The 22,100-nt window shown below is 44.3% G+C and overlaps 1 protein-coding gene across 3 annotated transcripts in view; it reads left to right on the forward strand.

Moving 5' to 3' along the window:
* Positions 1-22,100, forward strand: part of nipal3 (NIPA like domain containing 3) — a 94,815-nt gene that overhangs the window by 36,184 nt on the left and 36,531 nt on the right. For all 3 annotated transcript variants that reach the window (XM_041212731.1, XM_041212729.1, XM_041212730.1), the window contains one exon: positions 15,670-15,733. In XM_041212731.1, coding sequence (XP_041068665.1) covers positions 15,670-15,733 — 64 coding nt within the window. The remainder of the gene's footprint in view (positions 1-15,669; positions 15,734-22,100) is intronic.

Here is a 22,100-nt window from a genome sequence, read left to right on the forward strand (position 1 = left end):
TCTCCTCTGCACTCTCTTTAGTGCAGTCACATCCTTCCTATAATGTCGATTCCAGAACTGCACACAATACTCTAGCTATGGCCTAACCAGTGTTTGATACAGTTCCAGCATGACCTCCCTGCTCTTATACTCTATGCCTCGGCTAATTAAGGCAAGTATCCCATATGCCTTCTTAACCACCTTATCTACCTGTTACCTTAAGGGACCGATGGACATGCACACCAAGGTCCCCCCGACCTTTGCTACTTCCCAGGATCCTACCATTCATCGTGTATTTCCGTGCCTTGTTTGTCCTGCCCAAGTGTATCACCTCACACTTATCCAGATTAAATTGCATTTGCCACTGATCAGCCCATCTGACCAGTCCGTCTATCTCCTCCTGTAATCTAAGGCTATCCTCCTCACTATTTACCACCCCACCAATTTTCGTAACATCCGTGAACGTACCGATCAACCCTCCTACATTCAAGTCTAAATCGTTTATATATACCACAAACAGCAAGGGACCCAACACCGATCTCTATGGAACCCCACTGGACACAGGCATCCAGTCACAAAAACAGGTCAGATATAGTTTCACCTGATATAATACATACAACCTAATTAGGGTCAGTTATATGAAAGTAGAGAGCTGTATTTCCTCAAAGTAATCGAAGAAAGGTTGCCAAGCTACATAAAACCCATCAGTGGGGCCACTTATAGTGTACTTTATTTTCTCAAGTTTTAAGATTCTGCATAAGGTCACATTTTTTTAAAAATCATTCATGGGATGTGGGCTTCGCTGGCTGGGCCAGCATTTATTGCCCATCCCTAGTTGCCCTTGAGAAGGTGGTGGTGGGCTGCCTTCTTGAACCGCTGCAGTCCACAGTGCTGTTAGAGAGGGAATTCCAGGATTTTGACCCAGTAACAGTGAAGGAACGGCGATATATTTCCAAGTCAGGATGATGAGTGACTTGGAAGGGATCTTCCAGGTGGTGGTGTTCCCAACTATCTGATGCCCTTGTCCTTCTAGGTGGTGGTGGTCATGGGTTTGGAAGGTGCTGTCGAAGGAGCCTTGGTGAATTCCTGCAGTGCATCTTGTAGATGGTACACACTGCAGCTACTGTGCGTTGGTGGTGGAGGGAGTGAATGTTTGTGGGTGTGGAGCCAATCAAGCGGGCTGCTTTGTCCTCGATGATGTCAAACTTCTTGAGTGTTGTGGGAGCTGCACTCATCCAGCCAAGTGGGGAGTATTCCATCACACTCCTGACTTGTGCCTTATGGTGGACAGGCTTTGGGGAGTCAGGAGGCGAGTTACTCGTCGTATGATTCCTAGCCTTTGATCTGCTCTTGTAGCTACAGTATTTATATGGCTAGTCCAGTTCAGTTTCTGGTCAATGGTAACCCCCAGGATGTTGATAGTAGGGGATTTAGTGATGGTAATGCTATTGAACATCAAGGGCGATGGTTGGATTCTCTCTTGTTGGGGATAGTCATTGCCTGACACTTGTGTGGCCCGAATGTTACTTGCCACTTGTCAGCCGAAGCCTGGATATTGTCCAGGTCTTGCTGCATTTGGACATGGACTGCTTCAGTATCTGAGGAGTCGTGAATGGTGCTGAACATTGTGCAATCATCAGCGAACACCTCCACTTCTGACCTTATGTTGGAAGGAATATCATTGATGAAGCAGCTAAAGATGTTTGGGCAGTTGGTATCCAATTAGTAAAAGAAGGCAGGGCAGACTGTTTCCAATTTAAAATAATGCGTCTAGCCGTTAATGTTGAAAAGGCAAGTGCATCAGTCTGAATTTTTGTAAGACGGATGCCATTTGGTTCCACTGCAAAGAGTGCTGTAATAGGAGAAGGTTCAATGTTGCTACTGAAAATATGTTAAGAGCGATCTAAAAATTATTGTCCCAAACAAAGCTAATTTAGGACACGGCCAGTACATATGAATTAAAGAGGTTGGGGCAGTATTACGTTTATCACAGGTTGGATCAAAATTTGGATAAATCTTAGATAATTTCATCTTGGATAAATGGACATGATGTAAGATTTTAAATTGTAGCAATCCATGTCTTGCACATACAGGTGAGGAATGTACACGAGAGAGAATAGACTCCCAGTTCGCTTCTCTTAGGTCTGAGTCAAAGATTTGCTCCCAAAGAGTTTTTAAGATAGAAAGCAAAGGGCAATGTAGAGAAAAAATTAGAGAATACAATTTGGAAATGAACCCCCTTACAAAAGGATTTAATTCTAACATAGGATCTATCGATGATTTAGGGGGAAATGAAGGAAACTGATCTTTTTTCCATCCAAAATCTCTGATTTGTAAATAGTGAAAGAAGTGTGTGTGGGGCAGATCATATTTCCGAGAGAGAATCAAAAGAAGCAAAAATATTATCAATGTATACATTAGCAAGGGTTTTTATGCCTCTCGCATGCCAGACTTGAAAGGCAGAATCTCCTAATGATGGTGGAAATAAATGGTTTGCATTAATAGGGCTGCGTAAAGTGGGAGATTATAGCCCAAAGTGTGTTCTGAACTGGGTCCAAATGTTAAGTGACTGTCTAACAATAGGGTTTGAAGAAAAGTGACAGGTTGAGAAAGGAATAGACGAGCATAACAGAGCAGGCAGAGATGTGGATTGACAGGAGGCTGCCTCCAATTGCACCCACGCTAAACTAGGCGAGTCCAAATTAAGCCAAAAAGAAATATGGATATTAGCAGACCAATAATAAAACTGAAACTTTGACAGTGCCTACCACCTAAATGCTTGGGACTTTGTAGAACAACTTTATGAATTCTAGATGTTTTCTTATTCTAAATGAAGAAAGAAGTCAATTGGTCTATTCCAACAAAAAAAATGTTTGGGAATAACCAATGGAATGCCTGAAATAAATATAGAAATTTTGGCAAAATATTCATCTTTACAGAATTTATATGACCAACTAAAGAAATGGGTAAAACAAAAACAGAATTACCTGGAAAAACTCAGCAGGTCTGGCAGCATCGGCGGAGAAGAAAAGAGTTGACATTTCGAGTCCTCATGACCCTTCAACAGAACTGAGTGAATATTAGGAGAGGGGTGAAATATAAGCTGGTTTAAGGTGTGGGGGAAGAAGTTGGGGTGGGGTGGTGGTTGTAGGGACAAGCAAGCAGTGATAGGAGCAGATAATCAAAAGATGTCACAGACAGAAGAACAAAGAGGTGTTGAAGGTGGTGATATTATCTAAACGAATGTGCTAATTAAGAATGGATGGCAGGACACTCAAGGTACAGCTCTTGGGGGGTGGGGGTGGAAAACTAACAGGGCATAAAAGATATAGATTTAAAAATAATGGAAATAGGTGGGAAAAGAAAAATCTATATAAATTATTGGAAAAAACAAAAGGAAGGGGGAAGAAACGGAAAGTGGGTGGGGATGGAGGAGGGAGTTCAAGATATTAAGTTGTTAAATTCAGTATTCAGTCCGGAAGGCTGTAAAGGGCCTAGTCGGAAGATGAGGTGCTGTTCCTCCAGTTTGCATGGGCTTCACTGGAACAATGCAGCAAGCCAAAGACAGACATGTGGGCAAGAGAGCAGGGTGGAGTGTTAAAATGGCAAGCGACAGGGAGGTTTGGGTCATTCTTGCGGACAGACCGCAGGTGTTCTGCAAAGCGGTCTCCCAGTTTACGTTTGGTCTCTCCAATGTAGAGGAGACCGCATTGGGAGCAACGAATGCAGTAGACCAAGTTAGGGGACATGCAAGTGAAATGCTGCTTCACTTGAAAGGAGTGTTTGGGCCCTTGGACGGTGAGGAGAGAGGAAGTGAAGGGGCAGGTGTTGCATCTTTTGCATGGGCATGGGGAGGTGCCATAGGTGGGAGTTGAGGAGTAGGGGGTGATGGAGGAGTGGACCAGGGTGTCCCAGAGGGAACGATCCCTACAGAATGCAGCCGGAGGGGTGAAGGTAAGATGTGTTTGGTGGTGGCATCATGCTGGAGTTGGCGGAAATGGCGGTGGATGATCCTTTGAATGCGGAAGCTGGTGGGGTGATAAGTGAGGACAAGGGGGACCCTATCATGTTTCTGGGAGGGAGGAGAAGGCGTGAGGGTGGATGCGTGGAAGATGGGCCGGACACGGTTGAGGGCCCTGTCAACGACCGTGGGTGGAAAACCTCGGTTAAGGAAGAAGGAGGACATGTCAGAGGAACTGATTTTGAAAGTAGCATCATCAGGACGGAGGCGAAGGAATTGAGAGAATGGGATGGAGTCCTTACAGGAAGTAGGGTGTGAGGAGCTGTAGTCAAGGTAGCTGTGGGAGTTGGTAGGCTTGTAATGGATATTGGTGGACAGTCTATCACCAGAAATTGAGACAGAGGGGTCAAGGAAGAGAAAGGAAGTGTCAGAGGTGGACCATGTGAAAATGATGGAGGGGTGGAGATTGGAAGCAAAATTAATAAATTTTTCCAAGTCCCAATGAGAGCATGAAGCAGCACCGAAGTAATCATCGATGTACCGGAGAAAGAGTTGTGGGAGGGGACTAGAGTAGGACTGGAACAAGGAATGTTCCACATATCCCATAAAGAGACAGGCATAGTTGGGGCCCATGCGGGTACCCATAGCCACACCTTTTATTTGGAGGAAGTGAGAGGAGTTAAAGGAGAAATTGTTCAGTGTGAGAACAAGTTCAGCCAGACGGAGGAGAGTAGTGGTGGATGGGGATTGTTCGGGCCTCTGTTCGAGGAAGAAACTAAGGGCCCTCAGACCATCCTGGTGGGGGATGGAGGTGTAGAGGAATTGGACGTCAATGGTGAAGAGGAAGCGGTTGGGGCCAGGGAACTGGAAATTGTTGATGTGACGTAAGGTGTCAGATGAATCACAGATGTAGGTGGGAAGGGACTAGACAAGGGGAGAGAGAAGGGAGTCAAGATAACGAGAAATGAGTTCCGTGGGGCAGGAACAGGCTGACATGATCGGTCTGTCGGGACAGTTCTGTTTGTGGATTTTGGGTAGGAGATAGAAGCGGGCCGACGAGTTTGGGCGATTATCAGGTTGGAAGCTGTGGGAGGAAGATCCCCAGAGGAGATGAGGTCAGTGACAGTCCTGGAAACAATGGCTTGATGTTCAGTGGTGGGGTCATGGTCCAGGGAGAGGTAGGAGGAAGTGTCTGCGAGTTGACGCTCAGCCTCCGCGAGGTAGAGGTCAGTGCGCCAGACAACAACAGCACAGCGAGTTTGATGACAATGTTGGGGTTGGGCCTGAGAGAACGGAGTGCAGTAAGTTCAGAGAGAGAGAGATTAGAATGGGTGAGAGGAGCAGAGAAATTGAGACGACTAATGTCACTAAAGAAATGGGTAAGCTAGACTAACGTGCTAAGTCCTGCTTATACATTCCAACAAAGGGTCAAAGTTGAGCTTAATAAAGTCTCCAAGGAATCAAGTAACTAAAATTCCTAAATATTTAAAAGTGTTTACTGAGACCCGGAAGGGAAGAAAGAAGCTAACTCTTCACAATAGAGTTAATAGGAAACATTTCACTCTACTGCAGATTAATTTTAAAACCTGAAATATGACATAATCAGTCAAGAATAGGGAAAATATGTGGGAGATGAGGCCGGATCAGAGATGTATAGAAGCAGGTCATTAGCATATTGGGAGAGTTTCTGCTCAACTCCTCTGTATATCTCCATAGCAGTGAAATTGCCAGGAGTTCAATAACAACAGTGGAAAGTAGGAGGGAAGGGGGGCAGCCCTATCTGGTACCTTATCAAAGAGTTTAGAGTGGATATTATTTGTACGTACTGAAGTAACTGGTGAGGAATACAATAGTTTAATCCATTTTATAAAAGTGGGTCCAAATCCAAATTTTTGAAGAATGAAGAAAAGGTAGTCCCGTTCCACAGTGCCAAAAGAACATAAGAACTAGGAGCAGGAGCAGGCAATTCGGCCCCTCAAGCCTGCCCCGCCATTCATTGCAATCATGGCTGATCTCATTTCGGCCTCAACTCCAATTTCCTGCCCCCTTCCTATAACCTTTCAACCCATTACTAATTAAAAATCTGTCTATCTTCTCCTTAAATTTATTCAGCATCCTGGCATCCGCTGCACTCTGAGGTCGTGAATTCCACTGATTCACGACCCTTTGAGAAGAGGAATTCCTCCTCATCTCTGATTTAAATCTATCACCTCTTAGCCTAAAACTATGGCCTCTCATTCTAGAATGCCCCACAAGGGGAAACATCAGCTCCGCGTCTACTTTGTCTATCCTCTTTAGCATGTCATATACCTCAATTAGATCTCCTCTCGTCCTTCTAAACTCTAGCGAGTATAGGCCTAAACTGCTCAACCTCTCCTCATTAGACAAGCCCCACATCTCTGGAATCTATCTCGTGAACCTCCTCTGAACCACCTCCAGTGCAACTACATCCTTCCTCAAGTAAGGGGACCAAAACTGTGCACTGTACACCAGGTACGGTCTCACCAAATGCCTTGTCCAGTTGCATTAACACTTTCCTATTTTTATACTCTATTCCTTTAGCAATAAATGCCAAAATTCCATTTGCCTTCCTTATTACCTGCTCTACCTGCATACTAGCTTTCAGTGATTCATTTACGAGGACACCCAGATCCCTCTGCACTGAAGCATTCTGAAGTTTCTCTCCATTTAAATAATAAGTTGCCTTTTTATTCTTCCGACCAAAATGGATAACCTTACACTTATCCACATTAAAGATCTTGGCCCATTCACCTAACCTGTCCATATCCATTGTAAATTTCTTATTTCTTCATTGCAACTTACTTCCTCTCCTATTTTGGTGTAATCCGCAAATTTAGCTATATTACCTTCTGTCCCTGAATCCAAGTCATTAATATAGATTATAAATATTTGGGGCCCATGGACCAAACCCTGTGATACCCCACTAGTTACAGCTTGCCATCCAGAAAAAGACCCATTTATCCTGACTCTCTGCTTTCTGTTGGTTAGCCAATCCTCTATCCAAGCTAATATATTACCACTAACTCTGTGTGATCTTATCTTGTGTATTAATCTTTTGTGCGGCACTTTATCAAAGGCCTTCTGGGAGTCTAGATATACTACATCTACAGGATTCCCATTATCCACTTTGCTTGTCACATCTTCAAAGAACTCTAGCAAATTAATCAAACACAATTTACTCTTCATAAAACCATGCTGATTCTGACGGACTGCATTTTGACTTTCCAAATGCCCCATTACTACTTCCTTAATAATGGATTCTAACAATTTCCTAACGGCAGACATTAAACTAACTGGTCTATAGTTTCCTACCTTCTGCCTCCCCCCCTTTTTGAAAAGGCATTATATTTGCATTTTTCCAATCCACTGGAACCTTTCCAGAATCCAGGGAATTTTGAAATGTTATAGCCAATGCACCCACTATCTCCGCTGCCACTTCCTTTAAGGCCCTGGGATGTAGGCCATCAGGTCCTGGGGACTTGTCACCCTTTAATCCTAATAGTTTGCTCAATACTTTTTCTCTAGTGATGGTGATTGTTCTAAGTTCCTCCTTCTCTATATCCTCTGCACTACCTGTTACTATTGGGGTGGTACTCGTGTCCTCCACTGTGAAAACTGAGGCAAAATATTGATTAAGCGTCTCTGCCATTTCTGAGTTCCCCACTATTAACTCCCCAGTCTCGTCCTCCAAGAGACCAACATTTACTTTAGCTACTCTCTTTCCTTTTATATACTTGTAGAAGCTTTTGCTATCAGTGTTTACATTTTGCGCTAATTTTCTTTCATACTTTACCGTTGCTCTTTTTATTTTTTTTTAGTAACCCTTTGTTGATCTTTAAAAGTTTCCCAATCTTCTAGCCTGCCACTTTGCAATTTGGTATGCCTTAGTTTTTAGTGTCAAAAGCCTTCTCTGCAGCCATAGTTATAAGAGTCTCAGGGAGAGGAGTAGTTGAATGTGTATAAATAATATTGAAAAGACGCCTTGGATTAGAGAAGGATTGCCTGCCCTGTATAAAATCATGCCTGGTCATGAGAAATAACAGATGGAAGGACAAGTTCAAGACAATGGGCTAAGGCGTTAGTGATTATCATGACATCCACTTTTTAAAAGGGAAATAGGCTGGTATGGACTGCAATGCAGAAGATCCTTATTCCTTTTTAAAAGAATAGACAAAGATGCCTCACGCAGAGGGAGTGTTTTAGAGAGAAAGCATTCCAAAAACAGACAGTAATAATGGAGAAAGTTTTGATAAGAGTATTTAATGAAATTCTATTGGAAATCCATCAGGCTCTGGTGCTTTATTATTTTACATGAATTTAATTGCCTTTAGTATTTCATCTTGGGAGAGGGGTACTTCTAACGCATTCATAGAGTCAGATGTTAGAGATGGGATGTCCATGTTATCAAAAAAAAATGAAATAAATCAGGATCTGAAAAGGAGTCTGAGGTATAAAGAGTGGAATAAAAAAGTTTGAATTGACCATTGATCTCCTGATGACTGGTGGTGATTGACCCTGTTGGGTGAGGTAATTTCAACAATAAGTTGAGAGGAAGCGGACTGGCAAAACTGGTGAGCCAGGAGCCTACCGGTTCTTTCATCATACTCATAAAATTCCCACGTGATCTAAGTATAAAGCTTTTCTGTTTGTTTAGTGGAAAGAACATCAAATTCAATCTGTAGAGCCAGACGCTGTTTGTATAATACAAAACAAAAACAGAATTACCTGGAAAAACTCAGCAGGTCTGGCAGCATCGGCGGAGAAGAAAAAAGTTGATGTTTCAAGTCCTCATGACCCTTCAACAGAACTGTTGAAGGGTCATGAGGACTCAAAATGTCAACTTTTTTCTTCTCCGCTGATGCTGCCAGACCTGCTGAGTTTTTCCAGGTAATTCTGTTTTTGTTTTGTATTTCCAGCACCCGCAGTTTTTTGTTTTTATTTTTGTATTTATCGCTGTTTGTATAATACTGGGTTAGGTGCAATAGCATACTACTGGTCCGCTAAAAGAATTTGATCAACCAATTGAGACAATTTTGAGGTATTGCATTTAAGTTGATCAGTATGTGAAATAATTTGTCCACGTAGGTAAGCCTTCATACTCTCCCAGACAGTAGCAAAATAAATATCTGGAGCAGTATTAAATTCTATAAAAGTAAATATTTGTGAGGAAATGAATTTAGTAAAATTCGGGACTGCCAGAAGAAGAGCATCAAAACGCCATGGTGAACGAGAAACAGGATGGTCATAGAATTGTATTGCTAAAACTAAGAGGACATGATTAGAGATCACAAAACTATTGTATGTGCAAGATTGAATTAAAGTGAGCAGCTTCTTCTGAAGGGAAAAAAATAGTCAATATCGAATGGGTATGGTGAACAGGAGAGAAAAAGGAGTATTGTCTTGCTGACGGGTATAGGAAACACCAAGAGTCTACCAACTGATGGCTGAGGCCGATTTTGATGTTGGAACACATTTTATGGATGAGTGATCTAAATTTGGGTTAAGAACACAATTAAACTTTCCTCCAAGAAGTAAATGATATGAGTCCAAATCAGGTAGGGAAAATACAAAATTTGAAATGAAACAATGATCATCGAGTCCAGGAAAGAGCTGAAATATAAGCTGGTTTAAGGTGTGTGTGTGGGGGGCGGAGAGATAGAGAGACAGAGAGGTGGAGGGGGTTGGTGTGGTTGTAGCGACAAACAAGCAGTGATAGAAGCAGAATATCAAAAGATGTCAACAACAATAGTACAATAGAACACATAGGTGTTAAAGATAAAGTTGGTGATATTATCTAAACGAATGTGCTAATTAAGAATGGATGGTAGGGCACTCAAGGTATAGCTCTAGTGGGTTTTTTTTTTTTATTTTATATAATGGAAATAGGTGGGAAAAGGAAAATCTTTATAATTTATTGGGAAAAAAAAAAGAGAAGGGGGAAACAGAAAGGGGGTGGGGATGGGGGAGGGGACTCACGACCTAAAGTTGTTGAATTCAATATTCAGTCCGGAAGGCTGTAAAGTCCCTAGTCGGAAGATGAGGTGTTGTTCCTCCAGTTTGCGTTGGGCTTCACTGGAACAATGCAGCAAGCCAAGGACAGACATGTGGGCAAGAGAGCAGGGTGGAGTGTTAAAATGGCAAGCGACAGGGAGGTTTGGGTCATTCTTGCGGACAGACCGCAGGTGTTCTGCAAAGCGGTCGCCCAGTTTACGTTTGGTCTCTCCAATGTAGAGGAGACCACATTGGGAGCAACGAATGCAGTAGACTAAGTTGGGGGAAATGCAAGTGAAATGCTGCTTCACTTGAAAGGAGTGTTTGGGTCCTTGGACGGTGAGGAGAGAGGAAGTGAAGGGGCAGGTGTTGCATCTTTTGCGTGGGCAAGGGGTTGTGCCATAGGAGGGGGTTGAGGAGTAGGGGGTGATGGAGGAGTGGACCAGGGTGTCCCGGAGGGAGCGATCCCTACGGAATGCCGATAAGGGGGGTGAAGGGAAGATGTGTTTGGTAGTGGCATCATGCTGGAGTTGGCGGAAATGGCGGAGGATGATCCTTTGAATGCGGAGGCTGGTGGGGTGATAAGTGAGGACAAGGGGGACCCTATCATGTTTCTGGGAGGGAGGAGAAGGAGTGAGGGCGGATGCGCGGGAGATGGGCCGGACACGGTTGAGGGCCCTGTCAACGACCGTGGGTGGAAAACCTCGGTTAAGGAAGAAGGAGGACATGTCAGAGGAACTGTTTTTGAATGTAGCATCATCGGAACAGATGCGACGGAGGCGAAGGAACTGAGAGAATGGGATGGAGTCCTTACAGGAAGTGGGGTGTGAGGAGCTGTAGTCGAGATAGCTGTGGGTGTCGGTGGGTTTGTAATGGATATTGGTGGACAGTCTATCACCAGAGATTGAGACAGAGAGGTCAAGGAAGGGAAGGGAAGTGTCAGAGATGGACCACGTGAAAATGATGGAGGGGTGGAGATTGGAAGCAAAATTAATAAATTTTTCCAAGTCCTGACGAGAGCATGAAGCAGCACCGAAATAATCATCGATGTACCGGAGAAAGAGTTGTGGAAGGGGGCCGGAGTAGGACTGCAACAAGGAATGTTCCACATACCCCATAAAGAGACAGGCATAGCTGGGGCCCATGCGGGTACCCATAGCCACACCTTTTATTTGGAGGAAGTGAGAGGAGTTGAAGGAGAAATTGTTCAGCGTGAGAACAAGTTCAGCCAGACGGAGGAGAGTAGTGGTGGATGGGGATTGTTCGGGCCTCTGTTCGAGGAAGAAGCTAAGGGCCCTCAGACCATCCTGGTGGGGGATGGAGGTGTAGAGGGATTGGACGTCCATGGTGAAGAGGAAGCGGTAGGGGCCAGGGAACTGGAAATTGTTGATGTGACGTAAGGTGTCAGAGGAATCACGGATGTAGGTGGGAAGGGACTGGACAAGGGGAGAGAGAAGGGAGTCAAGATAACGAGAAATGAGTTCTGTGGGGCAGGAGCAAGCTGAGACGATCGGTCTACCGGGGCAGTTCTGTTTGTGGATTTTGGGTAGGAGATAGAAGCGGGCCGTCCGAGGTTGGGCAACTATCAGGTTGGAAGCTGTGGGAGGGAGATCCCCAGAGGAGATGAGGTCAGTGACAGTCCTGGAAACAATGGCTTGATGTTCAGTGGTGGGGTCATGGTCCAGGGAGAGGTAGGAGGAAGTGTCTGCGAGTTGACGCTCAGCCTCCGCGTGGTAGAGGTCAGTGCGCCAGACAACAACAGCACCACCCTTGTCAGCGGGTTTGATGACAATGTCAGGGTTGGACCTGAGAGAATGGAGTGCAGTAAGTTCAGAGAGAGACAGGTTAGAATGGGTGAGAGGAGCAGAGAAATTGAGACGACTAATGTCGCGCCGACAGTTCTCAATGAAAAGATCGAGAGAAGGTAAGAATCCAGAGGGAGGGGTCCAGGTGGAGGGAGAATATTGAAGATGGGTAAAAGGATCCGTTGAACTGGGAGAGGACTCCTGCCCAAAGAAGTGAGCCCGGAGACGAAGACGGCGGAAGAAGAGTTCAGTATCATGCCGAGCCCGAAATTCATTGAGGTGAGGGCGTAAGGGTATCCAGTTGGACACATGTATATTAGCTAGGATCTATAAGTTAAAACATCTGCTTTGTACTCTAACATAACAGCCAATAGGGTCAGCTATAACCTGAGAGTGAACAAAGAGAATGCCTTTATGGATTAAAATTACTGCACTCTTGCTTTACTATGAAAATTAGAATGAAACATCTGCCAACCCAACCATTCTGCATTCGAAAGTGGTCAGATGTACGTAACTGAGTTTCCTGCATGAAGGCAATGCCCACTTTCAAATGGTGTATATGAGAGGGAACTTTATTTCTTTTAACTGGGTGATTTAGACCTTTCACACTCCATGTGATAAAATGGATTGGACAACCACCCAGTGAGGCCTTAATATTATTGGACATTATGATAATAACAGCGTATCAAAGCATATGGCCCCCATTGGTTAACCATTGCAAGTAAAGGATTAAATATTTTTGAACCAGAGCTTATCCACCTAAAGAATGTTAAAACTGTCCAAAAGGAAAATATATCTGTATATTTGGAAAAGAACAAGAGAAAGAGAAAAAGGAAGAGAGAAGAAAAGGGAGAAAAAATAGAATGAGGGGAAAAAAGAAAGAAAAGCTTCCATTACCTTCCCAAACGAGGTGAATGCTACCCTCCACGGTTAGCGTATTAGTCATATCTATCTTACCAGTGTTTCTTAAAAAGACAGCCCACATTAAAGCAATATACAATCAAATATCCCAAACAAAAGCATTGTAAAGCTCAGCATATGATAAGCAAGGTGCAGAATCTGTCCGAAGCAACAGTTTAGTACCCAACAAGAGAGGGAGAATATAAAGAAAGATTCAACTGCACATGTAGTAAAAGGTAAAAAAATTACACACCCATAGGGTTTATGTAAAATTTCCTACAATTAGTGCAGTTTGGACATAAGATACAAAGAGATTGGTATAATCAACAAAACTTATTGTGTAACAGAACCATCATGCATAGTTACCTAATTAAGTATTGAGTACTGTTTTGTCTGGATGAAGTCACGATATATTAATATAATTATACATTATTAAGAGAAGGTATAATTGTGTCCTTGAAGATTTTGAAGCTTTTTGCAGCGTGTTTAAAATCTTGTTTGCTCCATTGAAAGTTACATGCAGGTGAGCAGGGGGAGAAAGCCATATTTAAGCCTGGTTTCACGAAGTAAGACTTTAATAAATTTATATTCTCCACAACGCCGGGCTAGACCCATGCTGAGGTCAGGGTAGATGTGCTTCTTGCTTCCACGAAAGTATAGTTGACCTTTTTCTCTAGACAGATGCATAGTTTGCTCTTTCGCTCTATAGTGATGCAGTCTCAGTATTAATGGTCTTGGGGACTTGGTGTGCTGTGGCTGTGACACCAAAGAGTGCTGGGCTCTATGCACTACTGGCAGCGAATCGAAAGTCTCCTTGCCAAAACTTCCAAAAGAAGTGCCTTAGTAAAGGTTGTACCGCACCCTCGGGCACCGAGAGAATTCTTAAATTTTGCCTTTGGCTGCGATTCTCCTTCTCCTTCGTCAACAATTTAGCACTTTGGACTTCCAGCTGGGGGCAGGAGATTTCTAGAGCTGCAATTCTGTCGCTTGCATCAGTAGCTGATTGCTCAACATCCTGCAGCCTTTGATCGGAGGAGGCAACAGAAGAACGCAGTTCCAAACGGAGTCCAGCAAATTCAGCGAGAAGTGCTCTGTAAGTCAGCAAGTGTGCTGGCAGAATCAAATTCAGCGTAGGAAGTTGCTATGTTGTTACCAGCTTTAATATCAGATGGCACAGACAATAAATCACGAGGCCCGGTTTCATTCTGATTGCGTTTGCCTCTGGGTTTAGACATTTCAAATGTATTTTGAGCATCAGAGCAAACCCCAAAACACTGACAGTCAAAAAGCTGAACCTTTCAACCCAACATCAGCAAATTCCACAGGGATAAACCACAGAAATCATGGGAGCTGTCTTCAGCCACCTCTTACTCCATTCCCATCACATAACTGCTCCCATCACATGACCCGACACTCCCTCTACTACTCTTATGCTCCTCAGTAAAACCTCTTTCCTAGTCTTGTCTATGTTGTCATTACCTACTTGGAGTACAACTACTGCATCCTCCCGCTTATATTACAAGTTCCTCTTCAACTGAAGCAGATGTCCCAAACCCTGGCACCTGCCAGGCGACACAGCTGTCTGGATTCTAGCTTTCAGCTATAGAGAACTGTGTCTATTCCCCTGACTATACTGTTCACTCCTACCATTATGTTCCTATTTAATCCCCCTGCTTGAAGGGCTTCTTGTACTATGGTGCCTTGGTCACTTTGCTTATCAGTACAAGCTGCAAAACCCTCAATCCTGTTGGACAATTACAAAGGCTCCTCCATTTCTACCTTCTTGATCCCCAAACCTTCCTCACTCACAGTCATATCCTCCTGTCCCTGACCATGGACCAAATCAGAAGACTAAGGGGTGTGACTGCCTCCTGGAACAAAGTGTCCAGGTAACTTTCCCCTTCCCTGATGTATCGCAGTGCCCACAATTCAGCTTCCAGCTTATTAACTCTAAGCTGAAGTTCCTCGAGCTGCAGACAATAACTGCGAATGTGTTTGCCGTGGATCACACAAGTTCCACCAGCCCCACATACTGCAGCTGCAGCTCATCACCTCCCCAGCCATTTTTATTGCTTTAGTTAGCCAATTAGTTAAGTATTTTCTTAAACTAGAGGTATTAATTAAAATTTAACTGTGCTTCTATTCTTATTGCAAATCATATTTTACTCTGATTTAAAATTGCTTAGTTCAGATAAATAGGAAATACTCACAAATCAATCATGTACCTGCTTCCTTGTGATGTCACACCTCAATTTTCTTTCCAAAATCAGGCTCTGAACCCACGGGCTGTCTGCGGCTCGCCCCCGCGGCATGGGCTGTCTGCGGCTCACCCCCGCGGCGCGGGCTTTCTACGGCTCGCCCCCGCGGCACGGGCTGTCTGCGGCTCGCCCCCGCAGCGCGGGCTGTCTGCGGCTCGCCCCCATGGCGCGGGCTGTCTGCGGCTCGCCCCCACGGCGCGGGCTGTCTGCGGCTCGTCCCCGCAGCACGGGCTGTCTGCGGCTTGCTGCTTTATGCCCCATTCCACTCTCCAGGTGAGCTCGTGCTCTCTTCTGTGCTGTGTTATGCTCTGATCTGTTCTCGTCCCATCCCACTGCTCTGGTTCCTTTCCGTTGCTCTCTGAAGCGTTATGGGTCAGGGGGGATTGAGTTGTGTGTGGATGGATCGGGGGGAGGGATTTGGATGTGGATGGGGTTGGGTGTGGATGGGTCGGGGGCAGGGGGTTGGGTGTGGATGGGTTGGGGGAGGGGATGTGGACAGGTCGCGTGGAGGAGGTTGGGTGTGGACAGTTCGGGGGCAGGGGTTTGGGTGTGGATGGGTCAGTGGGACGGGGTTTGTGTGTGGACGGGTCGGGAGGAGGGGTTGAGTGTGGACGGGTTGGGCAAGGGATTTGGGTTTGGATGACTCAGTAGGAGGGGGCTGGGTGTGGCTGGGTCAATGGGGGAGGGTCTTGGGTAATGAGTTCTGCAGGTGGGGTTGTCTGCCCTGTTCTGACTGGTTTGTTTTGCTCTTTAGGGGCCACATTCTATTTGGAGTTTAGAGGTACCGATGCTCTTCACATCTGCATGTTCATCTTTGGGTAGGTTGATGCTGATTCACACGCCCTGGTCACTGCCTACATTAACTTGTAGTCTGGCAACAGACACCAGAAACACATGCTGATTCCCAGTTTATTTCAAAATCAATCTGACTGACTCTCAATGGCCCTAGTGAGATACTCAGTTCAAGGGCACTTAGGGATGAGCCACAAATGCAGGCTTTGCCAGCGATGCCCACATTGCATGAAAGAATAAAAGGAAAGGATTGGGAACTTCATATTCCTGGCTACAAGGTGGATACAAAATTGGCAAAGGGGAAAAAATAGAGAGTAATAGTGAATGGTTATATTTTAAAATACTGTGGGGGATTATAAGATCATAAGAAATAGAAGCAGGAGTCAGCCATTCAGCTCATCGAACTTAACCCGCCATTCAAAAAGATCATGGCTGACCTGATCGTGGCCCTAAATCCACTTTCCTCCCTGTCTCCATAACCCTTAACTCCCTTGTCGATCAAAAAATTTGTATAACTCAACCATGAATATATTCAATGATACAGTCCCTTCACTGAGAGAAGAAATCCCTCCTCATCAGTTCTGGGCAGAAGTTGTTGTACTGCTGTGCAATTGTATGATATAGTTCCTCAAAATGCTGGGCTTTTTCTTTTCTGTCTGGTTTATCATCAGCTGCAGTGGAACACCCCTTGTGTTTACACTGTGTCTGCTAATTCTAGATTCCCCCAACAAAGAAAACATCATCTCCCCTGTCAAACTTCCTCAGGATGTTTCAATAAGATCACCTCTCATTCTTCTAACTTTCAATGACTATAGTTCCAACTAGCTCAAGCTTTCCTCATAAGATAACGCTTTCATCCCAGGAATCAACCTAGTGAACCTTCCCTGAACTGCTTCCAGTGCAAGTATATCCTTGCTTAAGTAAGGAGACCAAACTGTACACCTACTCCACATGTGGTCTCGCCAAAATCCTATACAACAGTAGCAAAACTTCCTACTTTTCATTACCTTGCGATAAACGACAACATTCCATTTGCCTCCCTAATCATTAACTGAACCTGCATACTAACTTTTTCTGATTCACGCACCAGGACACCCGGATCCCTCTGTACCGCAGAGATCTGCAGACTTTCTGTTTAAATAATAATCCTCTTTTCTAATCTTCCTGCCAAAGTGGATAAATTCACATTTTCCTACATTTTACTTCCATCAGCCAAATTTTTTACCCACTTACTAAACCTATCTGTATCCCTTCTCAGACCTCTGTATCCTCCTCACAACTTGCTTTCCTTCCTATTTTTGCATTGTCAGCTAACGTGGCTACAATACAGTTGGTCCCTTCATCTGAGTCATTAATATAGATTGTAAATAGTTGAGGCCCCAGCACTGATCCCTGTGGCACTCCACTAGTAACAGTTTGTCAGCCTGAAAATTACCATTTGTCCCAACTCTCTGGTCCCTGCTAGTTAGCCAATCTTCTGTTCATGTTGATATATCACCCCCAACACCATGAACACTTATCTTGAGCAGTGACCTTTATGGTTGAGTTATACAAATTTTTTGATCGACAAGGCAGTTAAAGGTTACGGAGACAGGGAGGAAAGTGGAGTTAGGGCCACGATCAGGTCAGCCATGATCTTTTTGAATGGCGGATTAAGTTCGATGAGCTGAATGGCTGACCCCTGCTTCTATTTCTTATGATCTTATAATCCCCCACAGTATTTTAAAATATAACCATTCACTATTACTCTTTATTTTTTCCCCTTTGCCAATCTTGGCAACTTATCTAATGCCTTTTTAAAAATCCAAATATACTACATTCACTGGTTCCCCTTGTGCGTTATATCTTCAAAGAACTCTAATAAATTTGTTATATACAATTTTCCTTTCACAAAACCATATTGACTGTGCCTGATTGTATGATAATTTTTAAAATATCCTCCTTAATAATGGATTCTAGCATTTTCCCAGTGACAAGTATTAGGCTGACTGACCTATATTTTCCTGCTTTCTGTCTCCCATCTTGTGTAATGATGTTACATATGCAGCTTTCGAATCCTCTGGGACCTTTCTAGAATCTATGGAATTTCGGAAGATTGCAACCACTATCTCTCAGCCACTTCCTTTAAGACCCTAGGATGCAGGCCATCAGGTCCAGGGGACATGTCAGCCTTTAGTCCCATTAGTTTTCCTAGTACTTTTTCTCAAGTGATTGTGATTGTTTTAAGTTCGTCTCTCCCTTTTGCCCCCTGCTTTCCTACTATTCTTCAGATGCTTTTTGTGTATTCTACTGTGAAGACAGATACAAAATACTTGTTCAAAGTCTCTGTCATTTCCTTGTTTCCCATCATTAATACCCTAGTCTCACCTTCTAAGGAGCTCACTGTTGCTACTTTTTTTCCTTTTTGTTGACTTATAGGAGCTTTTGCTGTCTTTTTATAGTTCTTGCTAGTTTTCTGTCATACTCCAATTTCTACCCTTTTTTCAGTCATCCTTTGCTAGTTTCTAAAATTTCCCAATCATCTGTCCTACCACTAATCTTTGCAGCACTGTACATCTTCTTTCAATTTGACATCATCCTTAATTTAATTAGCCATGGATGGTGCAGCCCTTTCATAGAGTCTTTCTTTCTCAATGGAGTATATCTTTGATGAGAGTTATGAAACATCTCTTTAAATGTTTGCCATTGCTTTTCTACCATCGTACCTTTCATAACCCACTTTCCCAGTCCACTTTAGCCAATTCTGATTTTATAATCTTGTATTTCCTTTATTTAAGTTTAAGACCTAAATTTCTCACCTTCAAGTTGAATGTGAAACTCTGTCATGTTATGATCACTCATATCTAGAGGATCCTTTAGGAGGTCATTTATTAATCCTTTCTCATTATACATTATCAGATCTAAAATAGCCTGTTCCCTGGTTGGTTCCAGAGAGTGTTGGTCTAGGAAACTGTCCCAAGTACACTGTATGAACTCATCCTTCATTTGCAATCATCCACCATTGGCAATTTTATTTGTCCAATCTACATGAAAATTAAAATCTCCCAAGATTATTGCAGTACTTTTCTTACAAGTCCCCATTATTTCTTGATTTAGACTCTGTCCTACAGTGTAGTTGCTGTCAGAGTGGGTATAAACCAGACTCACTAGTGACTTCTTTCATTTGCCATTTCTTATCTCCACTCAAACAGATTCTACGTTTTGATCTTCGAACCAAGATAATGTTTCACTACTTTGCTGATCTCACCCTTGATTAACAGAGCTACCTCACCTACTTTTCCTTTCTTCTTGTCCTTCTGGAAGTCAAATATCTTTGAATATTCAGCTCCTAGTCATAGTCACTTTGCAACCATGTCCCTGTAATGACTATCATATCATAAATCATTTATTTCTATTTGTGCTCTCAATTCATCTATCTTATTGAAATGCTGCATGCGTTCAGATATAGCCCTTAATTCTGACTTTTTCAATTTTCCTCTACTTTTACCTTATGCACTCTTATGTTTGTATGCTTTGATTCTTCCTACCACATTCTAATTATAATTACCTGTATCACTACTCTGTACTATTGTTTTGTTCTTTCTTTTTAACTTTCTAAACCTTCCCTCATATGAACCTTTCTCCCATTACTTAGATTAATGCCCGCTCTACAGCTGTAGTTAAATGACTTGCGAGAATACTGGTCTCAGCGCTGTTCAGGTGAAGACTGTCCCAACAGTACAGCTCCCTCTCTGCTCAATACTGGTGCCAGTGCCCATTAACCCAAACCCTTTTCTCCCACACCAATCTTTGAGTCACTCATTCAACTCTCTGAACTTATTGACCCTACGTCAATTTGCTCATGGCTGAGACAGTAATCCAGAGATTATTACCTTTTTTTGTTCATGGGATGTGGATGTCACTGGCTAGACCAGTATTTAGTGCCCATCCCTAGTTGCCCTTGAGAAGATGGTGGTGAGCTGCCGTTTTCAACCGCTGCAGTCCACGTGGTGTAGGTACACCCACAAGTGCTGTTAGGGAGGGAGTTCCCAGTGACACTGAGGAAATAGCGATATATTTCCAAGTCAGGATGGTGAGTGGCTTGGAGGGGAACTTCCAGGTGGCTTGTTGACAGGTGTCTGCTGCCCTTGTCCTTCTTGATCTTATTTCAGTTTTTCTCACACTTGGGGGAATGATGAGCAAATTTCAGAAAGGTAAGGTATGGCACAACATTAAACCTGAATTTCAAGTAACAACTGACATATGAAAAGAACAACTTGATGAGCACAAAAAAGTCACAATCATAAACTGACAATTAAAAAATGAGCAATACATAGAGTGTGACAGGGTGAGAGTGGGTATGTCCAGCTCACTCCCAGTCTCGGTGCTCAATCACTCACCCTCACCCACCGAGAGTGGGTGAGAGTGCTTGTTGGTGTGTGGGGGTGAAGGTGAATGAGAACTCTTGAGACTGGAATGAGCCAGACACACACACACACTCACCCTCTCCCACACACACTCACCATCTCCCACACACTCGCACACATACACCCTCTCCCTTATACTATCCCTCATACACATGCACTCCCTTACACTCCCCCTCTCCCTCTCACACACACTCCCCCTCTCCCCCTCACACAAACACATGTACTCGCCTTATCCCCCCTCACACACACACACACACACTCACCCTCTCTCCCTCACACACACTCACCCTCTCCCCCTCACACACACACTCACCCTCTCCCCCTCACACACACACATGTACTCGCCTTATCCCCCCTCACACACACACACTCTCCCTCACACACTTACACTCACCCTCTCCCATACACTCACGCATACACTCACCCTCTCCCTCACACTCTCTCACATACATACACCTTCTCCCTCACACACATGCTCTCCCTCAGACACACACACTTGCCTTCTCCCTCTCTCACACACACACTTGCCTTCTCCCTCTCTCTCTCACACACACACACACACACACACACAATCACCTCTCTCACATTCACAGACCCCACTTAGCCACCTGCCTCAAATTTGTGGTGAGGCCCTCACCCAAAATCTGGCCTAATCCCCCCATTCCACCCCTTAAGTGCAAAGTCGCAGTTCTGAGTGCCCCCCGGGGTCAACGAAATTAGAGGCCACCCGATGTCTGGGGCTGCTAGCTCCGGGATTGGGGTGAAAATTAAAATGGAGGCAACCTGGGTTCTCCTGAGGTTTAGGTCCGCCATCTCTGAGCGTATCCTTCCCCCCGACACCAGGTGAAAATTAAAATTTAGGCTGCCTGAGGCCCAGGGCTCCAGAGGTTGAGGACCCCCGCCGCCCCCTCAGATCCAGTAGCTTTGAGCATCCCCAGGCCTTCTGCAGCTGCTCCCTGCTGAACCTATCTGTTGCTCTGCATTCCCCAGCTGGAAACTGGGATGTTAAAATTTACCTGGCAATGGATTGCGTGAAGCTTGTCCAATCATAGGTGGGTTCCTCGCTGCTGATAGGCTCACCAGTACCTGCCTATCAGCAACGAAAGCAGGGAGAAACCAGCCTGTAATTGAATGAGCAGGCTCTCAGCATTTTAAAAAATTCTGTCCGGGAAAATCTTGGACGGTTGAGTCCGATGACTGGGCCAGATGAAGATGCCTTGGGGGCCGCATCGGCCCACAGGCTGTACCTTGGACAAGCCTGTTCTATATGGTAAGGTCGCGGGTTTGAAAGATGCTGTCAAAAGAGCCTCGGTGAGTTCCTGCAGTGCATCTTGTAGATGGCACACACTGCTGCTACTGTGTGTCATGGTGGAGGGAGTGAATGTTTGTGGATGTGGTGCCAATCAAGCAGGCTGCTTTGTCCTGGATGGTGTCAAGCTTCTTGAGTATTGTTGGAGCTGCACTCATCCAGACAAGTGGGGAGTATTTCATCACACTCCTAACTTGTGTCTTGTAGATGGTGGACAGGCTTTGGGGAGTCAGGAGGTGAGTTACTCACTGTAGGATTCCGAGCCTCTGCTCTCTTCTTGTAGCCATAGTAATTATATGGTTAGTCCAGTTCAGTTTTTAGTCAATGGTAACCCCCCAGTATATTGACAATGGAGGATTCAGCGACACTAATGGCATTGAATGTCAAGGGGATATGGTTGGATTCTCTGTTGTTTAAGATGACCATTGCCCGGCACTTGTGTGCCACTTATCAGCCCAAACTTGACTATTGTCCAGGTCTTGTTGCGTATGGACAAAGGATTGCTTCAGTACATGAGGAGTCATGAACGGTGCTGAACATTGTGCAATCATCAGCGAACATCCCCACATCTGATCTTATGATGGAGGAAGGACATTGATAAAGCAGCTAGGACACTAGCCTGAGGAGCTCCTCTAGTGATGGCCCAGGGCTGAGTTGATTGACCTCCAGTATCCAAAA

Source organism: Carcharodon carcharias, chromosome 19 (assembly GCF_017639515.1).
Source record: "Carcharodon carcharias isolate sCarCar2 chromosome 19, sCarCar2.pri, whole genome shotgun sequence".
Classification (NCBI taxonomy): domain Eukaryota; kingdom Metazoa; phylum Chordata; class Chondrichthyes; order Lamniformes; family Lamnidae; genus Carcharodon; species Carcharodon carcharias.